General features: G+C 55.4%; 1 protein-coding gene across 2 annotated transcripts; it reads left to right on the forward strand.

The window, feature by feature from the left end:
* Positions 1-55: 55 nt before the first annotated feature.
* Akap8 (A-kinase anchoring protein 8) lies at positions 56-17,186 on the forward strand. Of its 2 annotated transcripts, none has more exons than XM_042670693.1 (14): positions 56-204; positions 1,644-1,682; positions 4,263-4,295; positions 4,630-4,909; positions 5,258-5,801; positions 6,485-6,614; positions 6,779-6,825; positions 8,019-8,052; positions 9,685-9,772; positions 12,639-12,780; positions 13,481-13,574; positions 14,445-14,575; positions 15,487-15,582; positions 16,483-17,186. In XM_042670693.1, exons 1-14 carry the CDS (start codon positions 186-188, stop codon positions 16,936-16,938), a joined length of 2,133 nt encoding a protein of 710 aa, XP_042526627.1. In that variant the 5' UTR covers positions 56-185; the 3' UTR covers positions 16,939-17,186. The 2 variants fall into 2 exon arrangements, with proteins under 2 accessions (XP_042526627.1, XP_042526628.1); XM_042670694.1 differs by lacking the exon at positions 56-204 and adding an exon at positions 879-952.
* The last annotated feature ends 606 nt before the right edge of the window (positions 17,187-17,792 follow it).

Below are 17,792 nucleotides of genomic sequence, written 5' to 3' on the forward strand. Positions count from 1 at the left end.
TAGCGACCTGGAAGGCTGGGTGGGGTGGCAGGGGCGGGTCCTTCGCCAAGACCAGCCAATGGCGGTGCGCGAGAGGGTTGACGGGAGCAACTGGTCTTCCAGTAGCGGGCCGCGGGAGGTGCGCGGGGCGCATGCGTCCTGAGGAAAGCTAGAAAAAGGGTCTGCTGGCGGGCCGCGTCGGAGACATGGAGCAAGGTTACGGAGGTTAGTGTAGTCTCCGGGGCGCGGAGCGGGAGGGTTCGGCCGGCCGGGAGCCGCAGCCGCGTGGGGGCCCGTGGGTCGGGGCCTACTGCTGGTTCGCAGTTCCCGCAGCCTGGCTCCGCGGAGAGGTGGCGGGGACGCGCGGGCCGCCCATTGGGCTTCGGCGCCGTCGCTCCCGGAGCGCTGCGTGCGGATTGGCCGCTGGCCCCGGCGGGGGCGGGCGAGGCTCGGCGAGCAGACGCTGGTGGGCTTCTGGGGGCGCCTGGGGCCGTTTCAGTCCCGAAACGCGCGTGGAGTCCGGCGAGCCCGGGCCCTGGCGACCCCAACGTTCCGGGCGTTCGCAGTCCCGCCTTCCTCTTCGGAAGACGCCACAAAATGGCGTCGGGGGCGGGGCTTCGGCGCGGGGTCCCGGGGTCCGGTCCGGGACGCGGGGTCGGCCCTCGGCCGCGGGACGAGCCTGCGCACCGTCTCCGGGCCGCCGCCCTGGGTCGGGCCCGGGCTCCGCGGGGCTCCGCGGGGCGCACGTGGCCTGGGGCGCCGGCCGGCCGGCCGCCGTCGCCACGGGGCCTGCTGGCTCCCCCGCGGCCCGCCGGCCCCGGGTCACTTGGCCGACCCCGCGGGGTGTGCCGGTTCTGCTCTCGGACGAGGCTCTGGGCAAACCTGGAGGCTCGATGAACTTGGACCCCGACGCCAGATGGGCCTTCCTTCCCCCGGGGGGCCCCCGAGAGTGGCCCGCAGGGACAGAGGCCGGGTAAGGAAAGCGCTTCCCCGGCTGGCTTGGGTTTGCGCAGCAGGGCCTGTTTTTGTTACTGTGTTTGGTTTTTTCCCCTTCTTTTGTGGCCGTCCTGGGGTTTGAACTCGAGGCGGTCGATTTACCCGCTTGAGTCACGCAGCTCCACTTCCGGCTGTTTTGGTGGCTCAGTTGTTTTTCTGCCCGGCTGGCTGAGCCCCGGGATCCTCAGCTCTCCTCCTCCGGGTCGGTTAGCTAGGATTACAGGCTTAAAGCTGTGCTAGGCTTCATGAAGAGCGTGAAGTGTACATTCCCCATGTGGAGGGGCAAAGCATTCTGAAGCCATGGCCCCAGGGCGCAGAGGGGTACAGTTTTTGTCGCTGGGTTCCCAAATTGATGACCAGTTACGGGGTACCTCTAGCAGCAGTCTGCGCTGGTTTCTCAGCGGACGTGAGAGGGGAACTGTCCAGTATCATCCGAGCCTGTGCGCCCGCCCACCCACACCCCACCATCTTTGGTTTTGGTTTTGTTTTGCTTTGGTCCACGGCGGGTGGAGTGTGAGGAAGCGGTGAGCTGGGGAGGTAGATTTTGGGGGCCGTGTGTACTTTACTGCTTTCTCATAAAGCGGGCACTGTGCAGAGGCCCCGTTAGGCTCCACAGTGCCTTGGACTCGACCGTGGTGGAGTGTGATGAGAGGGTCTTCTTTTCACAGGCTATGGGGCGTGGAGCGCAGCACCTGCCAACACCCAGGGTAAGTGGATCCTATGTGGGGGGTGAGGCCCCAGCATGGCACATCCAGCCCCAGTGCCGGCCTCTGCCAAGCGGTCCTTGTTATAAAGGGTCAGATAATAAATGCCCTTTATGTTGCAGGCCATCCAGTCTCCATTGTACAAAAGCAGCCATAAATAATATGGAGAAGTAGGCACAGCTATGCCCCGATTTCAATATGGACACTCGAATTTGAATGTCGTAATTTTTGTGTGTCCTTTAGTATTCTTGGCAGCTGAGGGCATAATTATGGTTTATGCTTTTCTGTAATTGACATACTGTGCTCTTCAGCACGGCTTTGGCTTTTCAGAAGTCAGCAGGGAGTGCACTGAGTTTCTGGTCATTTCTTCCGTTAGTAAGAACTGGTGAAAGGCTTGGGCATAGCTGAGTAGTATTGTGTAGGGCTGTGGGGTATGACTCAGAGCACTGGGCTAACAAGTTCTCACCCTGGAGGTCAAACCCCCCAGTACCACAAAACAAAGCAGTGGAAAAATGTGTGCTTAGACATGCAGCAGGGCCTTGGGGTAGAGGGGACAGCACCTTCAACTCCAGTGCAGTGCAGAGACAGCTGGCATTGCTGTGACAATTTGTTACAGTTAATAAGCTGATACATTACTCAATTACTGCTCCCCTCCCCCCCCCAATCAGTTATGGGGCTTGAACTCTGGGCTTGGGCGCTGTCCCTGTGCTCTTCAGCTCAAGGCAAGCACTCTTACCACCTGAGCTGCAGCACCACTTCCGGTTTTTCTAGTGGTTTATTGGATATGAGTCTCATGGAGTTTCCTGCCTGGGCTGGCTTTGAACCATGATCCTCAGACCTCAGCTTTCTGGGTAACTAGGATTACAGGTGTGAACCACCGGAGCCTGGCTTTTTTTTTTTTTTTTTTAAACTGTTTCTTGCTAGTGCCAGGGTTCGAACTCCAAAACTAGCCCTCACCAGCTTTGTTTGCTCTGCTAGAACTTTACTACTACTGAGCTATGCTTCTCCCTAGCTCCTTGTTGTCCAACTCCCTGCCCTCCTCTCCCACTCCTCCCTTCCATCCTTCCTTCCTCTCTCCCACTTCGGTCCCTCCCTTCTTCCCCTTTTCTTTCCTCTAGTGGAGTTCTGTGGACTTTTCTGCCTGGGCTGGCTTTGAATTTGAATCCTCCAGATCTGACTCCTAAGTTGATAGAATGACAGGCACCAGGATCTTTTTTTTTTTTTTTGGTCAGTCGTGGGACTTGGGCGCTGTCCCTCAGGTCTTCAGCTCAAGGCAAGCACTCTACCACTTGAGCCACCGTGCCAGTTCTGGTTTTCTGAGTGGTTTATTGGAGATAAGAGTCTCATGGACTTTCCTTCCTTGGGCTGGCTTTAACCAAGATCCATAGATCTCAGCCTCCTGAGTAGCTAGGATTAAAAGTTGTGAGTCACTGGCGCCTGGCTGGGCACCAGGATCTGAACTATAGTCATTTGGGTGTTTGTCAGTTTTTTTGTTTTTGCTTTTGTTTTTTATTTTTTTTTTATTTTTTTTATTTTTGTTTTTTGGTCAGTCGTGGGGCTTGAACTCTGAGCTTGGGCACTGCCCTTCAGCCCTTCAGTTCAACCCTAGTGCTCTACCACCTGAGCCACAGGGCCATCAGGGCCACTTCAGGGTTTCTGGTGGTTTATTGGAGATCAGAGTCTCACGGACTTTCCTGCCCCAGCTGGCTTTGAACCTCGATCCTCAGATCTCAGCCTCCTGAGTAGTTAGGATGACAGGTGTGAGCCATTGGTGTCTGGCTTGGTATGTCAGTTTCAGTGACAAATGTCTTGTCAGATTTGAATATGTTGAGATACTCTCTTGGGACTTTTTTTTCCTGTGTCCATATAGAAAACACATTTTTAGCCTGAGGGATGTACAAAAAATAATGGGTTAGAGGTGGCCCAGGGCCTTTACTTCTCCTTTACTCTAGAGGCTGGATCATGAGTTCAGCTTGTTAGAGGATCAGAATTTGTTCTAGGGTAATGAGTTTTTTTTTTTTTTTTTCCTTTTCCACATTTATTGATTGATATTTTGCTTTCTACTAGCCCCTGTGCAAGGGACAAGGGGCTTCCTTTGTTTTCAGTCTGAAGCCTGTCCCTAGCACCACAGGGTCCAGGGTCACTTTTCTGCCCATCGCCCTGTGTCCCTGGAGGCCTCCAGCCCACCCATGCCCATGTGCCGTTAAGTTGGAGGACATGATTGTTTTCTTGTGTCCTGTTGTTGTGACTGGCACTGTTGGGCTCTTGCTTCTGTGAGAACTGGAGCCTTTTAAGGGCTTTCCCCAGGGTCCGAGCCAGACTGGTCACTCGGCTAGCTCCTCCTCAGATCAGCTTCGTGGGGGCCAGAGCACCTCCTTTCCCTGCCTTGTGTGCCGAGGTGGGCTGGCCTGGGACCGAGGCCCTGATGCTGCTGGCTTGCATTGATTTGTGGGCAAGGAGCGTGCCCGGGGCGTCTTGGTGGACAGGCCTGCTGTGGTGGCGTGGGAGACTCCTGTCCTTCGGGGACTGTTGGACGCCATTGCTCGGCTAGTAAACCTCTCATGTGCTTCTGTTTTCCCTAAGGTACTTATGGAAGTGGTGTGGCCGGCTGGCAGGGTAAGTTCTTCCGAGGGTCTGCCTGGGGTCTAAGGCCTGGCTGGCCTTCAAAGGAGCTTGTTGGGGCGGGGTTGTGGGTGTGTAATGGGATCCCCAGTCTTCCTATGGTTCCCTAGGACCTTGAATAGTTAGGTCCTAGGGTCGGGCCCAGAGACCCTGTATCAGAGCTGAGGCGAGTCTCTCTCTGGCCTCCCGCTGCCTTCCTTCCTGGGCCTGTGCTCGGGATGGCGTTACCCTGGTGCCTGGGGCAACCCTTTCCTCCCTGGGGCAGCGGCTGCCCCTGCAGACCCGCCTTGGGGGCTGAGGTCTCACGGACTCCTCTTTGCTCCCATAGGCTATGACAACTACAACTATTACAGTGGCCAAAATGCCACAGTCCCCGCGGGAGCGACCTACAGCTACAGCCCAGCCTCCTGGGAGGCCACCAAAGCCAGTGACGGTGGCCTGGCGGCAGGGGGCCCTGCCATGCCCCTGCCATCCTACGGCCCAGAGCCGTGCTCGGACAATTCCGACTCGCTCATTGCCAAGATCAACCAGCGGCTGGACATGATGTCCAAGGAAGGAGGAAGGGGCGGGAGCTCCATCGGTGGGGAGGGCATGCAGGACCGAGAGAGGTGATTATGGGCCTTGAGTTCTTCCCAGGGCATCAGTGCCCGCTCAGCACCCACCCTTAGAGGGCTCCCTCCCTTATTCTTCACCTTCCTGGCGTGCTAGAGATGGGGGGAGGTGACTGCATCGTGGACCTTTGTAGGCTGCAGGGCATGGGTCTTGGCTCAGATTGTCTCTTGTTGAGCAGCATTTGTGGTGGGGGCGGGAGCTGGTAAGTTTCCTCTGAGCATTTTAGGGGGAATGTGGGGTGCTTTGGCTGTTGACAGTGCTAGGGAGATCAGTTTTGTGTTGAAGAAAGACATGTGGACGACTAGGTGTCCAGCTACCCCTGATGGCGTCTGCTTCCTTCCTAGCTCCTTCCGATTCCAGACCTTTGAGTCCTACGACTCCAGGCCCTGCCTGCCGGAGCACAGCCGCTACCGTCCCAACTACAGCTACGACTATGAGCTGGGGACTGACCGCAATGGCGGTTTTGCTGGGCAGTATGGTGACTGCCGGGATGCAGGCCGAGAGCAGGGCTCCCTCGATGGCTTCGTGCGCGGCCGGGGCCAGGGCCAGGGCCAGGGCCAGGGTCAGGGTCAGGGCCAGGGCCAGGGCCAGGGCCGCTTCCAGGATCGCTTCCAAGACCGGAGCAGCTCCAGCAGCAGCAGCTTCCTGCGCAGTGACCCCTTCATGCCGCCCTCGGCCTCCTCCGAGCCCCTCCCTCCATCCTGGAGTGAACTGAACTACTCGGGTGGACGCGGCCTGGGAGGCCCTTCTCCCAGCAGGCCCCCTTCTTCCCTCTTCTCCCAGTCCATGACCCCCAATTACAACATGATGGGCATGCAGGGGGTGGGCGGTTATGACAACACCCTGCCTTATGGGTGTGGCCGGCCTCGGGCTCGGATGCAGGATCGGGTAAGTTCTCACAGACCCTGGGTGCTGGCTTTTCTGAACTGCTTTGCTGAGGTACAGTTGGTTTACTGTAAGATCCTCTGCCTTTTTTTTGGGGGGGGGTCAGTCATGGGGCTTGAACTCTGGGCCTGGGCGCTGTCCCTCAGCTCAAGGCTTAGCGCTCTACCCCTTGAGCCACAGCGCCACTGAACTGGCTTTTCTGGGTATGTGATTCTGAGGAATCGAACCCAGGGCCTCATGCATGCAAGGTGAGCACTCTACTACTGAGCCACCTTCCCAGCCTCCTCTTGATTTTAAGTGTACAATTTCACTCTTAGTGCACTGTACAGAGTTGTGCAGTTGTCTGCACAAACCAGTTTTAGACATTTCCCGTTAATTCCAGCCTCTGGAGTCGAGTTGGCAGCCATTGCTGTCTCCTCCCGCGGCTTGTCCTCCTGCTTGCCCATTTGCTGTCCCCGGACCCTCTCTCTACCTTTACTGTGCAACCAGCCATGCACCACATGGTCTTTTGTGTTTGAATTCTTTCTGGGAACATGATGTTTGCTGTGAATTTCAGCTTGCTCGATCTCTTCTCAGAGACCTTTTTCTGCCTTGGGTTTCCAGTCTGTCATCTATCTGGTGGCGTTTTTTTGTGGGGCATTGCTGGGCCCGGGTCTGCAGTACACCGGATGTGCTTGTATCTCTAGCCCAGGAGGAGAGGGTTCGAGCGCTTTGGACCAGAAAGCATGGGCAGGAAGCGGAAGCCATTTTTCATGTATGAGGAGCCAGATGCCAAACTGTCCCGTGCTGACAGCGAAGGAGATTTTTCTGAAAATGGTACTTTGTGTGGGTCAGGGTGTAGGGTGGGTGTGCTGTGACTCAGTGGTTCACCAAGACCGGGAGAGTTGGTCTGTTTTTCTCAGGCTTCGACCCCTCAACTGCCAGTGGGAACTGGGGCCACAGCCAGGGGCTGACATTTCCCATTTCTTTGTGTGTGGTAGATGATGGAGCTGGTGACTTCCGGTCAGGAGATGAAGACTTCAGGGGTGTAAGTGTGTTATGAGTCAGCCTCTTTGTCTCGGTGGGATGTTTCTTCTTCATTCTTCACAAAGGAGGGGATAAGCTCTGCTAGAAAACCTCTGGGGTTGTTTGTTCTTTCTGTGCCAGTACTGGGGCTTGAACTCAGGGCTTAGTGCTCTGAGAACACTTGAGCCTCAGCTCCACTTCTGGCTTTTTTATTTTTTTGCTCTTTAATTAGAGAGAAATGTCTTGCAGGGTTTCCTGCCCAAGCTGGCTTTGAACTGTGATCCTCACGTCTCAGTCTCCTGAGTAGCTAGGATTGCAGGAGTAAGGCAGTGCCTGGCACAGGCTACGTCCTGAATAGATTTGTGCCCCGATTGGTAAATAGGTAGCTGATAGTTTTCTGGCTACAGTAGTGTTGTCATCTCCGTTCTCTGCCCGCCATCACCCCCGTGCTCTTGTCAGGGCGGAGGTGGTGCAGGCTCAGGCTGGCTGGCGGGGCCGCGGCCCTCATTCCTAGGAGAGGCCTCCGAGGCTCCAGCTGCCGAAGGCAGGCACGTTGCTCTCGTCCTGTGGGTTTTGATCCTTGGGGATCTGGGCCTGAAGAGTGTGTGAGCATTTCCTCCGGCTGTTATGTAGGCCAGCCAGGTGGTCAGCCCATTTTTCAGCTTTTTGTTTTTTCCCCAAGAGTGCTGGGAGTGGATGGAGGCAGGGGCTCCTACCACTGAACCACGTCCTCGGTCCTGACACTTACTCACCGTCTCGTTCAGCTGGCTTAGGTCTTGAGACTGGGAATCCACAGTGCTCTGTGTTGCTAACAATCTTAGATTCCCCGTTTCAGGCATGAGCTGGTTCAGGCATTCTGGGGTCCTATTCGTACACACTCCTGGTGTGTTAAAACGCTGAGGAAATAATGAGCTAATTTACCAACGTCCGCTCTCCATCAAGAATACTGGAGTTGGGGTTCCTCCGGCGGACCTGCTGTTGGCATTTGGGGGTACAGAGCTGGGAGTGTGCATCTGTGGCTTGCGAGGGAAGTGCAAGGCTCTGTGTGCCAACACAGCTGTCCTCAGAGTCTCGGAGGGCCATAGAAGAGAGAACCTGCCCTGTGCAGGCTCGCCTTGTGTCCCGGCTCCTTGGCTCACAGCCGGGGCCTGGGGTGAGGCGGCCACCCGAGGCCGGGCGGGGGTCGCAGAGCCATGTGTGTCTCTTCCTTTTCAGGAGGACGAGCTCTGTGACCCCGCGAAGCAGAGAGGTAGGTGTCACCTCGTTTCTTGCAGCTCTCCTGTGCTGTCCCTTATCCAGCTCCCAGCCAGGCTGGGCTCCTAAGCAAGCTGGAGGCCTGCATGGAGGGGGTGCGGCTTCCCGGCGGAGTCACCCTGAAGCTTCGCTGTGGCACTGCGGGCAGGGAGCCCATCTCTGGGTGTCTTGAGTGACCCCCACGGTAGAGAAGGGAGCTTGAAATAAAAGAGGCCCCTTTGGCCCCGCTTCTGTCCCTCTGTAGCCAGCGCAGGTCCCCGAATTCTCACCTGGGCTTTGTAATGTCTAGTTCTTCCTCAGTTTCCAGCCTTGTCAGAATGCTTGGCCTCTGCTGGGGATACGGATGGCTGCAGCGTCTATATGGGGGACAGGAAGCAGATTACGTTTTGGGGTTGGGAGCCAGGAAGTGAGGGGGCGGCCTGCACCCCAAGCAGCCAGACCCGGATCTGGAGAGGCAGTCGGTGGCCAGCAGGTCTCATCAGCTCCCGGGCGGAAGTGCAAGGTAACGCCCCTGGGAGGGGCTGGAGAAGCAGCCTGCTCCGGAGGGCCTCGGGCCTGCCCGAAGCCACCCGGCTCCTCCGTGATCTGTCCAAGCTGTGTTACCCCAAGGATCGCAGGCTGGCCCCTGGCTGGGCTCCTATCCGAGGCTCTCAGGCCTAGCTGACCCTGCAAGGTCCCCGCCCCCATAGCAAGCAGTCGAGTCTCTTCCAAGCACTCAGCAAGCTCGTGCAGCCCGGTACATGCTAAAGCAAAGGTGACGTGTTTGTTACGCGCAGGTCCTGCTACCTTCCCGGATGACTTTGCTATTAAACAGCAGTCATAGTTTCAGGCAGTGACCTCTTGCCAAAAGTCCCACACGTCCTTTTGAGAGGCTTCTGAGCAGCGCACGCCGGTCGCCATCTTCGTGGGACAGTCTCGGGACTGGCATCAGGGGTAGGGGTTACAGTTCAGATGCTTATCCGACCTGTTTTCAGCATCCGGCCTTTGCCCTGAGCCTGGGGGCCCACCTGGCCTCCTGCCAGCACGCTGGGGACATGGCACAGCTCTCGGAGCTCCTGCCCCGGCCTCAGGGAATGGACGGGAGGACCAATTGGTCTCTTCTCATCTGTTTCTAGGATCGCTTCCCACGCAGCTCTGGGAAAGCCCTAGCTAGGTTGGCGGTTTTTGTGAATGGAAGATAGAGGCCGGGCCAGCACGGACCGTGAGACCTGCTGAGGCCTTGGTTCAGAGGAGGCCACCCAGACGGTCAGCACGGCCCACCTAGAGGTGGGACCGAGGGGAGTTTATTTCCGGGGCCTCGCAGCTGCTACCCCTGCCTGCGGCGAGTCCATGGGGCGCCGCGTTGGACGGGCAGGCGGGCAGGCTGGCAGGCTGGCGTGGGAGTGGGCAGGCCAGGCCTGTCCCAGCCCTGTCTGGCCACGAGGGACAGAGGTGACTCCTCTGGGTCCCACAGGAGCCTTTGGCCGCCCCGCAGTGCCTCAAGGTGGCCTGGCCATGCCACCTGTGGCGGCTGAGGCTGGGCATGGGGTGCGCTGGCTCCGCTGCAGCCCCCGCCCCCAGGATGGCCCCGGAGCTCGGCTCCCGCGCGTGGCCCTCAGAGCATCTCCAAGGGACTTCTCTGTTACAGGAGACAAGGACGACGACGAGGACGATGGGAAGAAGAGGCGGGAAAAGCAACGGAGAAGAGACAGGACACGGGACCGAGCGGTGGACAGGTCAGGAGCTGCAGGACAGGGCCCGCGCGCCCCCCCTCCCCCTCCCCCGAGGGCAGCCAGACTGGGGTGCACTCCTGGCTCTCCCAGCTCACATTGGTTCGAGTCTGGCTCCATGTGCTGGGAATCTGGGCTGGGTCTGGCAGGGGAGGCGTGAGCGGTAAGTTGGAGGACGTGGAGAAAGGGTGGCGTGAGGCGTCTGTGTTTGTGTAGACAATGAGTCTGCCGCCATACTTTCTCCTCCCTCCGAAACTGGAGCCTTGGTGAGGGGTCCGTGTGGCCCCTGTGTGCCTAGCAGGGGCCTCCCTTGCTGCGCGTAGGCTGAGGGGCGGCCCGGCCTGTCCCACTATGGCAATGGTGTTAGGCATTTCAGAAAAGGATCTCCAGCCCATCAGTGCCCCCAGGGCCCAGTAGAGATTCATACAGGGAGAATGCACGCGTGTGCACACGATCCTTGCAGGTGTTTGGGGGACCCAAGGGCGCTGCTGGGGCCACGCCACGGGTCTGCCTCTCATGGTGAGGTGGAAAGACAAAATGACCAACAACCACGGAACAGCCTGGTAGTCTTAGGCACACGTGCTGTGTGTCTGTGCGAGGCTGTCCTGTAACGTAGAAGACCCTGCTTTTCCTGCCAGAAATCAGAGATCAGGAATGACATCAGGGACCTTCTGTGCTACAAATGACCAAATTGTCCTCCACAAGTTGCCCACATCTGTTTTTTTGTTTTTGTCAGTCGTGGGGCCTGGGCGCTGGCCTTCAGCTCAAGGCGAGCACTTGAGCTGAGCGCTTGAGCCACAGCACCACTTCTGGCTTTTCCTGCTTATGTGGTGCTGAGGAATCGAACTAAGGGCCTCATGCATGCAAGGCAAGCGCTCCACCACTGAGCCGCCTTCCCAGCCCCCCACATCTGTTTTCATGCCACATGGAAGCAGGTTGCTTTGCAGTGTAGGTATGGAACTGGAACCCAGGGGCTTTGCCCATGCTTGATAATTGCTTTACCACCCTGTCTAGTGACCTCTAGTTATGTGTTTGTTTTGTTTTCCAGGGCTGGGCCTTGAACTCAGGGCCTGGACATACGTCTTTTAGCTTTTTTTGCGGGGGGCGGGGGGGAGTTGGGGCTCAAAGCTTGCCCTCTATCATTTGAGCTACTGCTCCACTTCTTTTTGCTGGTTAACTAGACAGCAAGTCATAATGACTTTCCTGCCAGGCTAGCTCCAAACTTCCACCCTCAGATCTTCGGTCTGTCGAGTAGCTAGGATTATAGGTATGAGCCGCTGGCATCCAGCTTCTAGCTAGTTTTATTGAAACACAGTTCGTTGGAATCCTGTTTACAGGCCAGATTGGCCTCATTCACAGCATTTCCATCCGCAGCCTCCTGAGGAATAGGATTATTTATGGTGGTGTGCTGTGGGATTTTGCACTAATGAGCAAGAAGTGCAGAGGAATTGGCTGTCCTAGGGTGGCAAAGAACTGCATCCCGCACCTCTGCAGGAACTTCTGGACTAGGCCTGTGCCCAGGCCCGTGAAAGAGATCCTCTGCCCTCTTTCCTGGGTGTGTCAAGGCGTTTATCAGAAGAGCAGAGCCAGGCGTCCAGGGCAGCAGCGCCCCCCTCCATGCAACCCACCCTTACCACACGGTGCTGCCATTTGTAATCCTCGCTACTCAGGAAGCTGAGATCTGAGGCTCATGGTTCAAGGCTGGACCAGGCAAAATAGTTCTCTATACGCTTCATTTCCAAAATATCCACCAAAGGCCAGGCTGGAGGTGTGATTCAAATGGTAGAGAGCCAGACTAGCCCATACAGAGGCAATATCCTCAGTTCAGACCCCTGAAACCACCAGCACATAGAACCTTTGCTTTTAGCCTTACAGTTTGCCAGGCCTGAGATGGCTGGGAATGTAGTTTACTGGTAGAGGGCCGCCCTTGGGGCTCTGGGTTCCATTCCAGCACCCAATATGGCTTTCGTGTCATCGCCTTTTCTTTATATCAAGTCTGAGGGAGCCCTACTCTTGGGTGTGAGAGCTTCAGGGATTTCCCCCACATAAGGAAAGGTTGCCCGAAGCCATCTTTGTGGCTGCAGAGAGAAAATTATCTGAGATACAGAGTATGTTCAGTATTGCAGCAGTCACCAGATCTGGGGGAAGTCACTGTACAGGAAGTTCTGACCTGGGGGGGAAGGGAGGGGATGTCGCTGCAGCTTTGGGCCCAGAGAATTCTGGAGTGTCGCTGTACTGTGCGATCGTTTTCTTTGAGGTATTCACAAGGATCTGCCTTGTTCTTTTTTTTTTTTCTTTTTTTTTGGTCTGGTCGTGGGGCCTGAACTTGGGGCCTGGGCGCTGTCCCTCAGCTCTTCAGCTCAAGGCTAGCGCTCTACCACTTGAGCCACAGCGCCACTTCCGGCTTTTTTCTTTTTGCTTATGTGGTGCTGAGGAATCGAACCCAGGGCTTCAGCATGCAAGGCAAGCGCTCTACCACCTTCCCAGCCCTGCCTTGTTCTTTAGTTCCATAACTGCTCCTCTGCTTGGCTCAGAGATAGCGATTCTTTTCCCATTTGCGTCTGCCCACAGATAATTTTCTTTCCCACTCTTCTTTGAGTGCTCGCATTCACGTTCCAGTCTTGAGGTTTGAACTCGTGGCTTAGGTGCTGCACCTGACTTTTTGGCTTCAGGCTATTGCTCTTTTACTTGAGTCACAGTGCGCTTCCTGCTTTTTTGGTTGCTTAGTTGGAGATAAGGAATTCACATACTTTGCTGCTTGGCCTGACCACAAACTGATCCTCAGATCTCACCTCCTGAGCGGCTAGGGTTACAGGCGTGAGCTACTAGCCCCCGCTTCATTGCTCTTTCTCATTTCATTTTTCTTTTCCAGGATTCAGTTTGCCTGTTCTGTGTGCAAGTTCCGTAGCTTTGAAAATGAAGAAATCCAGAGCCATCTGCAGAGCAGATTTCATAAAGACACATTGCGGTTTATAAGCACCAAACTGCCTGACAAGACCGTAGAGTTTCTCCAGGTGAGGTGTTTCCTACAACCCCTACGCGTGCGTGCGTGCGTGCGTGCGTGTGGTTGGGGGGGGGCGGGGGTAAGAGTCTAAATGTATGTGGGCAGGGTTCATTTCCCAGATGTAATTAGTTGAGCAAGTGCCAAGTCTGTCTCAGGGGAAACTGAGAGTTCCAGCCGCCATAGGTTCTGCCCACACAGCCTTCTGTCTCCATGGCATCTTCCTGCCGTCTGTGCAGTGGGGGGGAGGAGTCGTGCCCCTGCCTGCTGCTTTTCATATGGTGCCGAGGCAGGAGCCTGCTGGGGTCCTATTTGCTGGCAGTATGGGAAGGAAAACAGGCGCAGTGGGCACCGTTAGCGTAAGATGGTAGTGAAGAGTTGCCTTAACAGAGGAAGTAAAAAAAATGAAGAGTGTAGGATGAACAGTGGGGCCTGGAAGCTGGTAGTCCATCACACTGTCTTGGGCCAGGCTTTTTTTGTCCCTCCTCTCCCTCCCTCCCTTTGGGCAATTTGTCGGACTGTGATTGGTTTGTCTGAAACAAGCAAATTCCTCCCCTGGGCGGTAGCCACAGCATGGCAGCTTGCAGGTTGGCTAGCCTGATTAGGGCAAGACCTAAGACCCCTTCAGTGTTGGTCACTGGCTGGGGATGGAGTGTGCGGACCTGACCTGGTTAGCTGCGATTTCCCTTCAGTGCCATCTCCCACCCCTCCAGGAATACATCATAAACAGGAACAAGAAGATTGAAAAGCGGCGCCAGGAGCTAATGGAGAAGGAAAGTCCCAAGCCCAAACCAGATCCATTCCGAGGTGAGGGGCGACCCTGTGTGTGCACTGTGGGGAACACTTGAGGCGAAACTGTCCAGGCTGGTGTGGGTCAGGGCTGGCGTGCTCGCTGGGCATGCCTGAGACCGGGTTCCTTTGTTAACACTGCAGAGCTAGCACAGGCTGCTGCAAGCTGTTTCTAACGAAGGTGGAGACACCACAGGGCAGCTTATGACGGTGGTTGTCTCCCCACAGTGTGAAGCGGAGAGGATGGCGGTAGAACATGTGTACACTTCAGCCTTAGATGTGGTCCCTAAGGAGCTGGGCACTGGTGCCTCATGCCTATAATCCTAGCTACTCAGGAGCTGAGATCTGAGGATCACAGTTCAAAGCCAGCTGGGCAGGAAAGTCTATGAGACTCTTATCTCCAATAAATCACTCAGAAAATTTGGAAGTGGGGCTGTGGCTCAAGTGGTAGAGCACTCACCTTGAGCTGAAGAGCTTATGGACAGCACCCAGGCCCAGAGTTCAAGCCCCATGACCACCACCACCAAGAAAAAAAGGGTCCTAAGGGCTGGGAATGTGGCTCAGTGGTAGAGTGCTTGTCTAGCCTGCATAAAGCTCTAGGTTCCATTCCTTAGTACCATGTAAACAGAAAAGGCTGGAAATGGCGCTATGGCTCAAGTGGTAGACCACTAGCTTTGAGCACAGAGGGGTTCAGGGACAGATTCTAGGCCCTTGAGTTCAAGCCCCAGTCCTGGCACACAAAAAAATGTTCCTTAGGCCATGCTCCTCCAGGATAGCCTGGCCCTGTCTGTCTCTCAGTCCTAACCAGGGAGAAAGCATGGGTCTCGGGGGCAGGGCGCCAGGGCGGGTGTGGGCATGGAGAGCATCACTTGGCTGCTTCTGCCGCAGGGATTGGCCAGGAACACTTCTTCAAGAAGATCGAAGCCGCACACTGCCTGGCCTGTGACATGCTCATTCCCGCACAGCACCAGCTTCTCCAGCGGCACCTGCACTCTGCCGACCACAACCACAACCGCAGGGTAAGCCCTCCGCACCAAGCAGTGGGGCGGGGTGTCCTGGCTCACGCACACACCTGCATTCCAGCTCTCAGGAGTTCAAGGCAAGCCTGGGATGCAGAGCAAGACCCTGTCTCCAAAACACCAAAGCTGCCTGGTGCTGGTGGCTCCTGCTTGTCATCCTAGCTACTCAGGAAGCTGAGATCTGAGGATCAGGGTTCAAAGCCAGCACTAACAGGAAAGTCAAAACTGGAAATGGTGCTGTGGCTTGAAGTGGTAGAGCACTAGTCTTAAGCAAAAGGACTCAGAGACAGCACCCAGGTCCTGAGTTCAAAACACAATAGACAAAAAACCCACACCAAGTACAGCTGGGTACCTATCCTAGCAGGCCCTAAGGCCTTTGATAGAGTGTATGGTGCTGGAGGGTGTGGCTGCATGTAGCTCTGTTTCAGCATCTCTACCTCATTTACCCAGCTACTAAGGGGAGTTTGTCATTAGCTGCCCACCCACCTCTCCGCCCAGCTCCCTCTTCCCACCCTACAAAAGATCAGCAGAAAAGCAAGCCCAGGAGCATGGTACTGCTATGTGCACTACGAATGCCTGAAACCCTAATCCTGTCAGGAAAACTGAGCGGCTTTGTCTGCTTCCTCTGGGTCCATATGTGGCTCTGTGTGAACGTTGCTTGGCGTTGTCTGATGCATGGTATCAGTGTCACGCCCTAACTTTTACCTTATTACCTTATGATCTAACTTTCACTTGGCTTCTTTGTGTTTGTTCCAGAGGCTCTCTCAGGTACCCATGTCTCTGGTTCTTAGAGCCTGGAGATGGCCTCGTGAAGAATGGGTAGTCTGCGAGGACTACTTGGGGTAGTGTGACCAGTCTTTCTCTTGTTGCCCTTGGCCTTTTAAAAAAACCCACCTTGGTTGTCATTGCAGATGGCTGCTGAGCAGTTCAAGAAAACAAGTCTCCACGTGGCCAAGAGTGTTTTGAACAACAGACATATTGTGAAGATGCTGGAGAAATACCTCAAGGTTTGTGCCTGTGGGTCCAGAGCTGGGAAAGCCATAGACAGGAACAAGGAGCTTTGTATTTGGACTGCAGCACTTAGGATTTCTAAGTCTTTGGGGAGAATTTACGGAGTCAAGAGTGCATTGGGCGTGGATCTGAGGCAGTGGATTCCCATAGTTCGTGGCGAACTGCAGTGCCATGCCGCTGGTTATCATCATAAGAAAGAAGCTCCACTTGTCTAGCTGTAAAGAAGTGAATAAGGGTGAAGTGCTTTTTAAAAAATCATCCATGTGGGCCGGGAAGGTGGCTCAGTGGTAGAGCGCTTGCCTTGCATGCCAGAGACCCTGGGTTCGATTCCTCAGCACCACAGAAGCAAAAAGAAAAAAGCCGGAAGTGGCGCTGTGGCTCAAGTGGTAGAGCGCTGGCCTTGAGCTGAAGAGCTGAGGGACAGCGCCCAGGCCCAGAGTTCAGGCCCCACGACCGGACCCAAAAAAAAAAAAAACAAAACCCTCCATGCCAGCCGTGGTGGTGCATGCCTCTACCCTCAGCTGCCCTGGAGGCTGAGGCGGGGTTGCAAGAGCCTAGGGAGGGCATTCAGCAAGGGGAGACTGGTCTCATGGCGAAAATCTAAGAGCCTGGTGCTAGTAGCTCACGCTTACAATTCTAGCTACTGAGGAGGCTGAGAGCTGAGGATCGAGGTTTGAAGCCGGCCCAGAAGTGGCACTGTGGCTCAAAATAGTAGAGTATTAGCCTTGACCAAAAAAAGCTGAGAGACAGGCCCCAGCCCGGACTGGCAAAAAATCTGAAGGAAAAGCAAGTACAAAATTGGGATTGAGGATGTACTTAAATCCATAGGCTACAAGAAGCGGGGAGGGATTAACTCCCTAGGCTCCTTTCTGGTGCTGATCTGTGTCTCTGTCCAGGGAGAAGACCCTTTCACCAGCGAAACCACTGATCCCGAAATGGAAGAAGACAACACAGGAGGGGAGCAGAAGGAAGAGACCCCTGAAGGGGTGGCTGCGGCCGTGCTGGCGGAGGTGATCACGGCAGCGGTGAGGGCTGTGGATGGTGAAGAAGAGCCAGCGCCAGAGGCCACAGAGGTTCTGGCCCAGGGGGAAGACCCCACGGACACGCCTGAGGCCACCAGCCAGCCCCACGCTGAGCAGCCACTGGAAGAACACGACTCCTGTGGAACAGCCTCTGAGAAGGGGAACGCTGAAGACCAGGCTGGATGCGAGCCACCTGAGGCTGCAAGTGAGGAGGCGGCAGCAGTGGCTGAGACACAAAGCGCCACAACTGTTGTTGCTCCTGTGTCCGCTGCCGCAGAAGCCGGAGAGGGGCAAACTGATGCCCCCGAGTCCACAGATGCCACAGCATGACCTCCGGGTGCTGCCAGGGAGCTGGTGGAGCAGGCGGTCCCCTTTCCTTGTTCTTAGGCAGTGGGGCGTGTATTACTGGAACATGCTGTACTGGTTTTGGTGGTGATCCAGCTATTTCCCTTCTGGACAGTACCTCCCCACCCGCGCGGGGCTGCCGGCCTCTGAGGTGGCCTTTGACATTTCCCCAGCCTTGAGTGGACTTTTAACACTGCACTTAGAATAATAAAATTTTGGTAATTAGATCATGATTCTTTGCCTGTTGAATTCAGCGAGTAGCTAACTTTTTGTTGGTTGTGGGGCTTGAACACTTGACCCGGGTGCTATCCTGAAAGTGAGCGCTCCTCCACTTGAGCCACTTACTGTCTTCCAAGTCTTCTGAGTGGTTTATTGGAGATGAGTCTAATAGCTAGGATTACCGGCGTGAGCCACCACCAGCCTGGTCTTTGCTTTTTAACAGCATTGTCTTTGGGGTTTTCCTTGTACAGTGCAGCAGACTGAACCCAAGGCCTTGTACCATCGGGACTTGTTCTTTACCACCCAGCCCTTTAGTTTTTTTTTTGTTTGGAGATTGGGTCTCTCGTAGCCTGTGGAGTGGTGGTACTGGCATGGCTTTTGTTTTGTAGGGAAAGGTCACACCCACCTGACCTCAGGCAGGGTTATTTCCCCTCACCTCATTTGCATTCTACCTGTTAATTCATGATTTTTCAATTTGAGTTAAATTCATTTAAACACTCAAGAAGAAAACATCCCATAGATGGACAAGCAATACAAGGTATACAGTAGATAGGAACTCACTAAACAGTTTGTGCACACAAGAGCAACCATGTTGCGTTCTAGGCAAGTGTTTTCGGGAA

This window comes from Dipodomys spectabilis, unplaced genomic scaffold, assembly GCF_019054845.1.
Source record: "Dipodomys spectabilis isolate Male_0828 unplaced genomic scaffold, ASM1905484v1 ptg000573l, whole genome shotgun sequence".
In the NCBI taxonomy this organism is placed as follows: domain Eukaryota; kingdom Metazoa; phylum Chordata; class Mammalia; order Rodentia; family Heteromyidae; genus Dipodomys; species Dipodomys spectabilis.

What these genes read in the sequence shown, in the direction of transcription:
- Akap8 (XM_042670693.1), top strand. An exon ending in AGACCGTAGAGTTTCTCCAG is followed by an intron (nt 12,781 to 13,480) that starts GTGAGGTGTTTC and finishes CCACCCCTCCAG; the next exon opens with GAATACATCATAAACAGGAA. An exon ending in TGCTGGAGAAATACCTCAAG is followed by an intron (nt 15,583 to 16,482) that starts GTTTGTGCCTGT and finishes GTCTCTGTCCAG; the next exon opens with GGAGAAGACCCTTTCACCAG.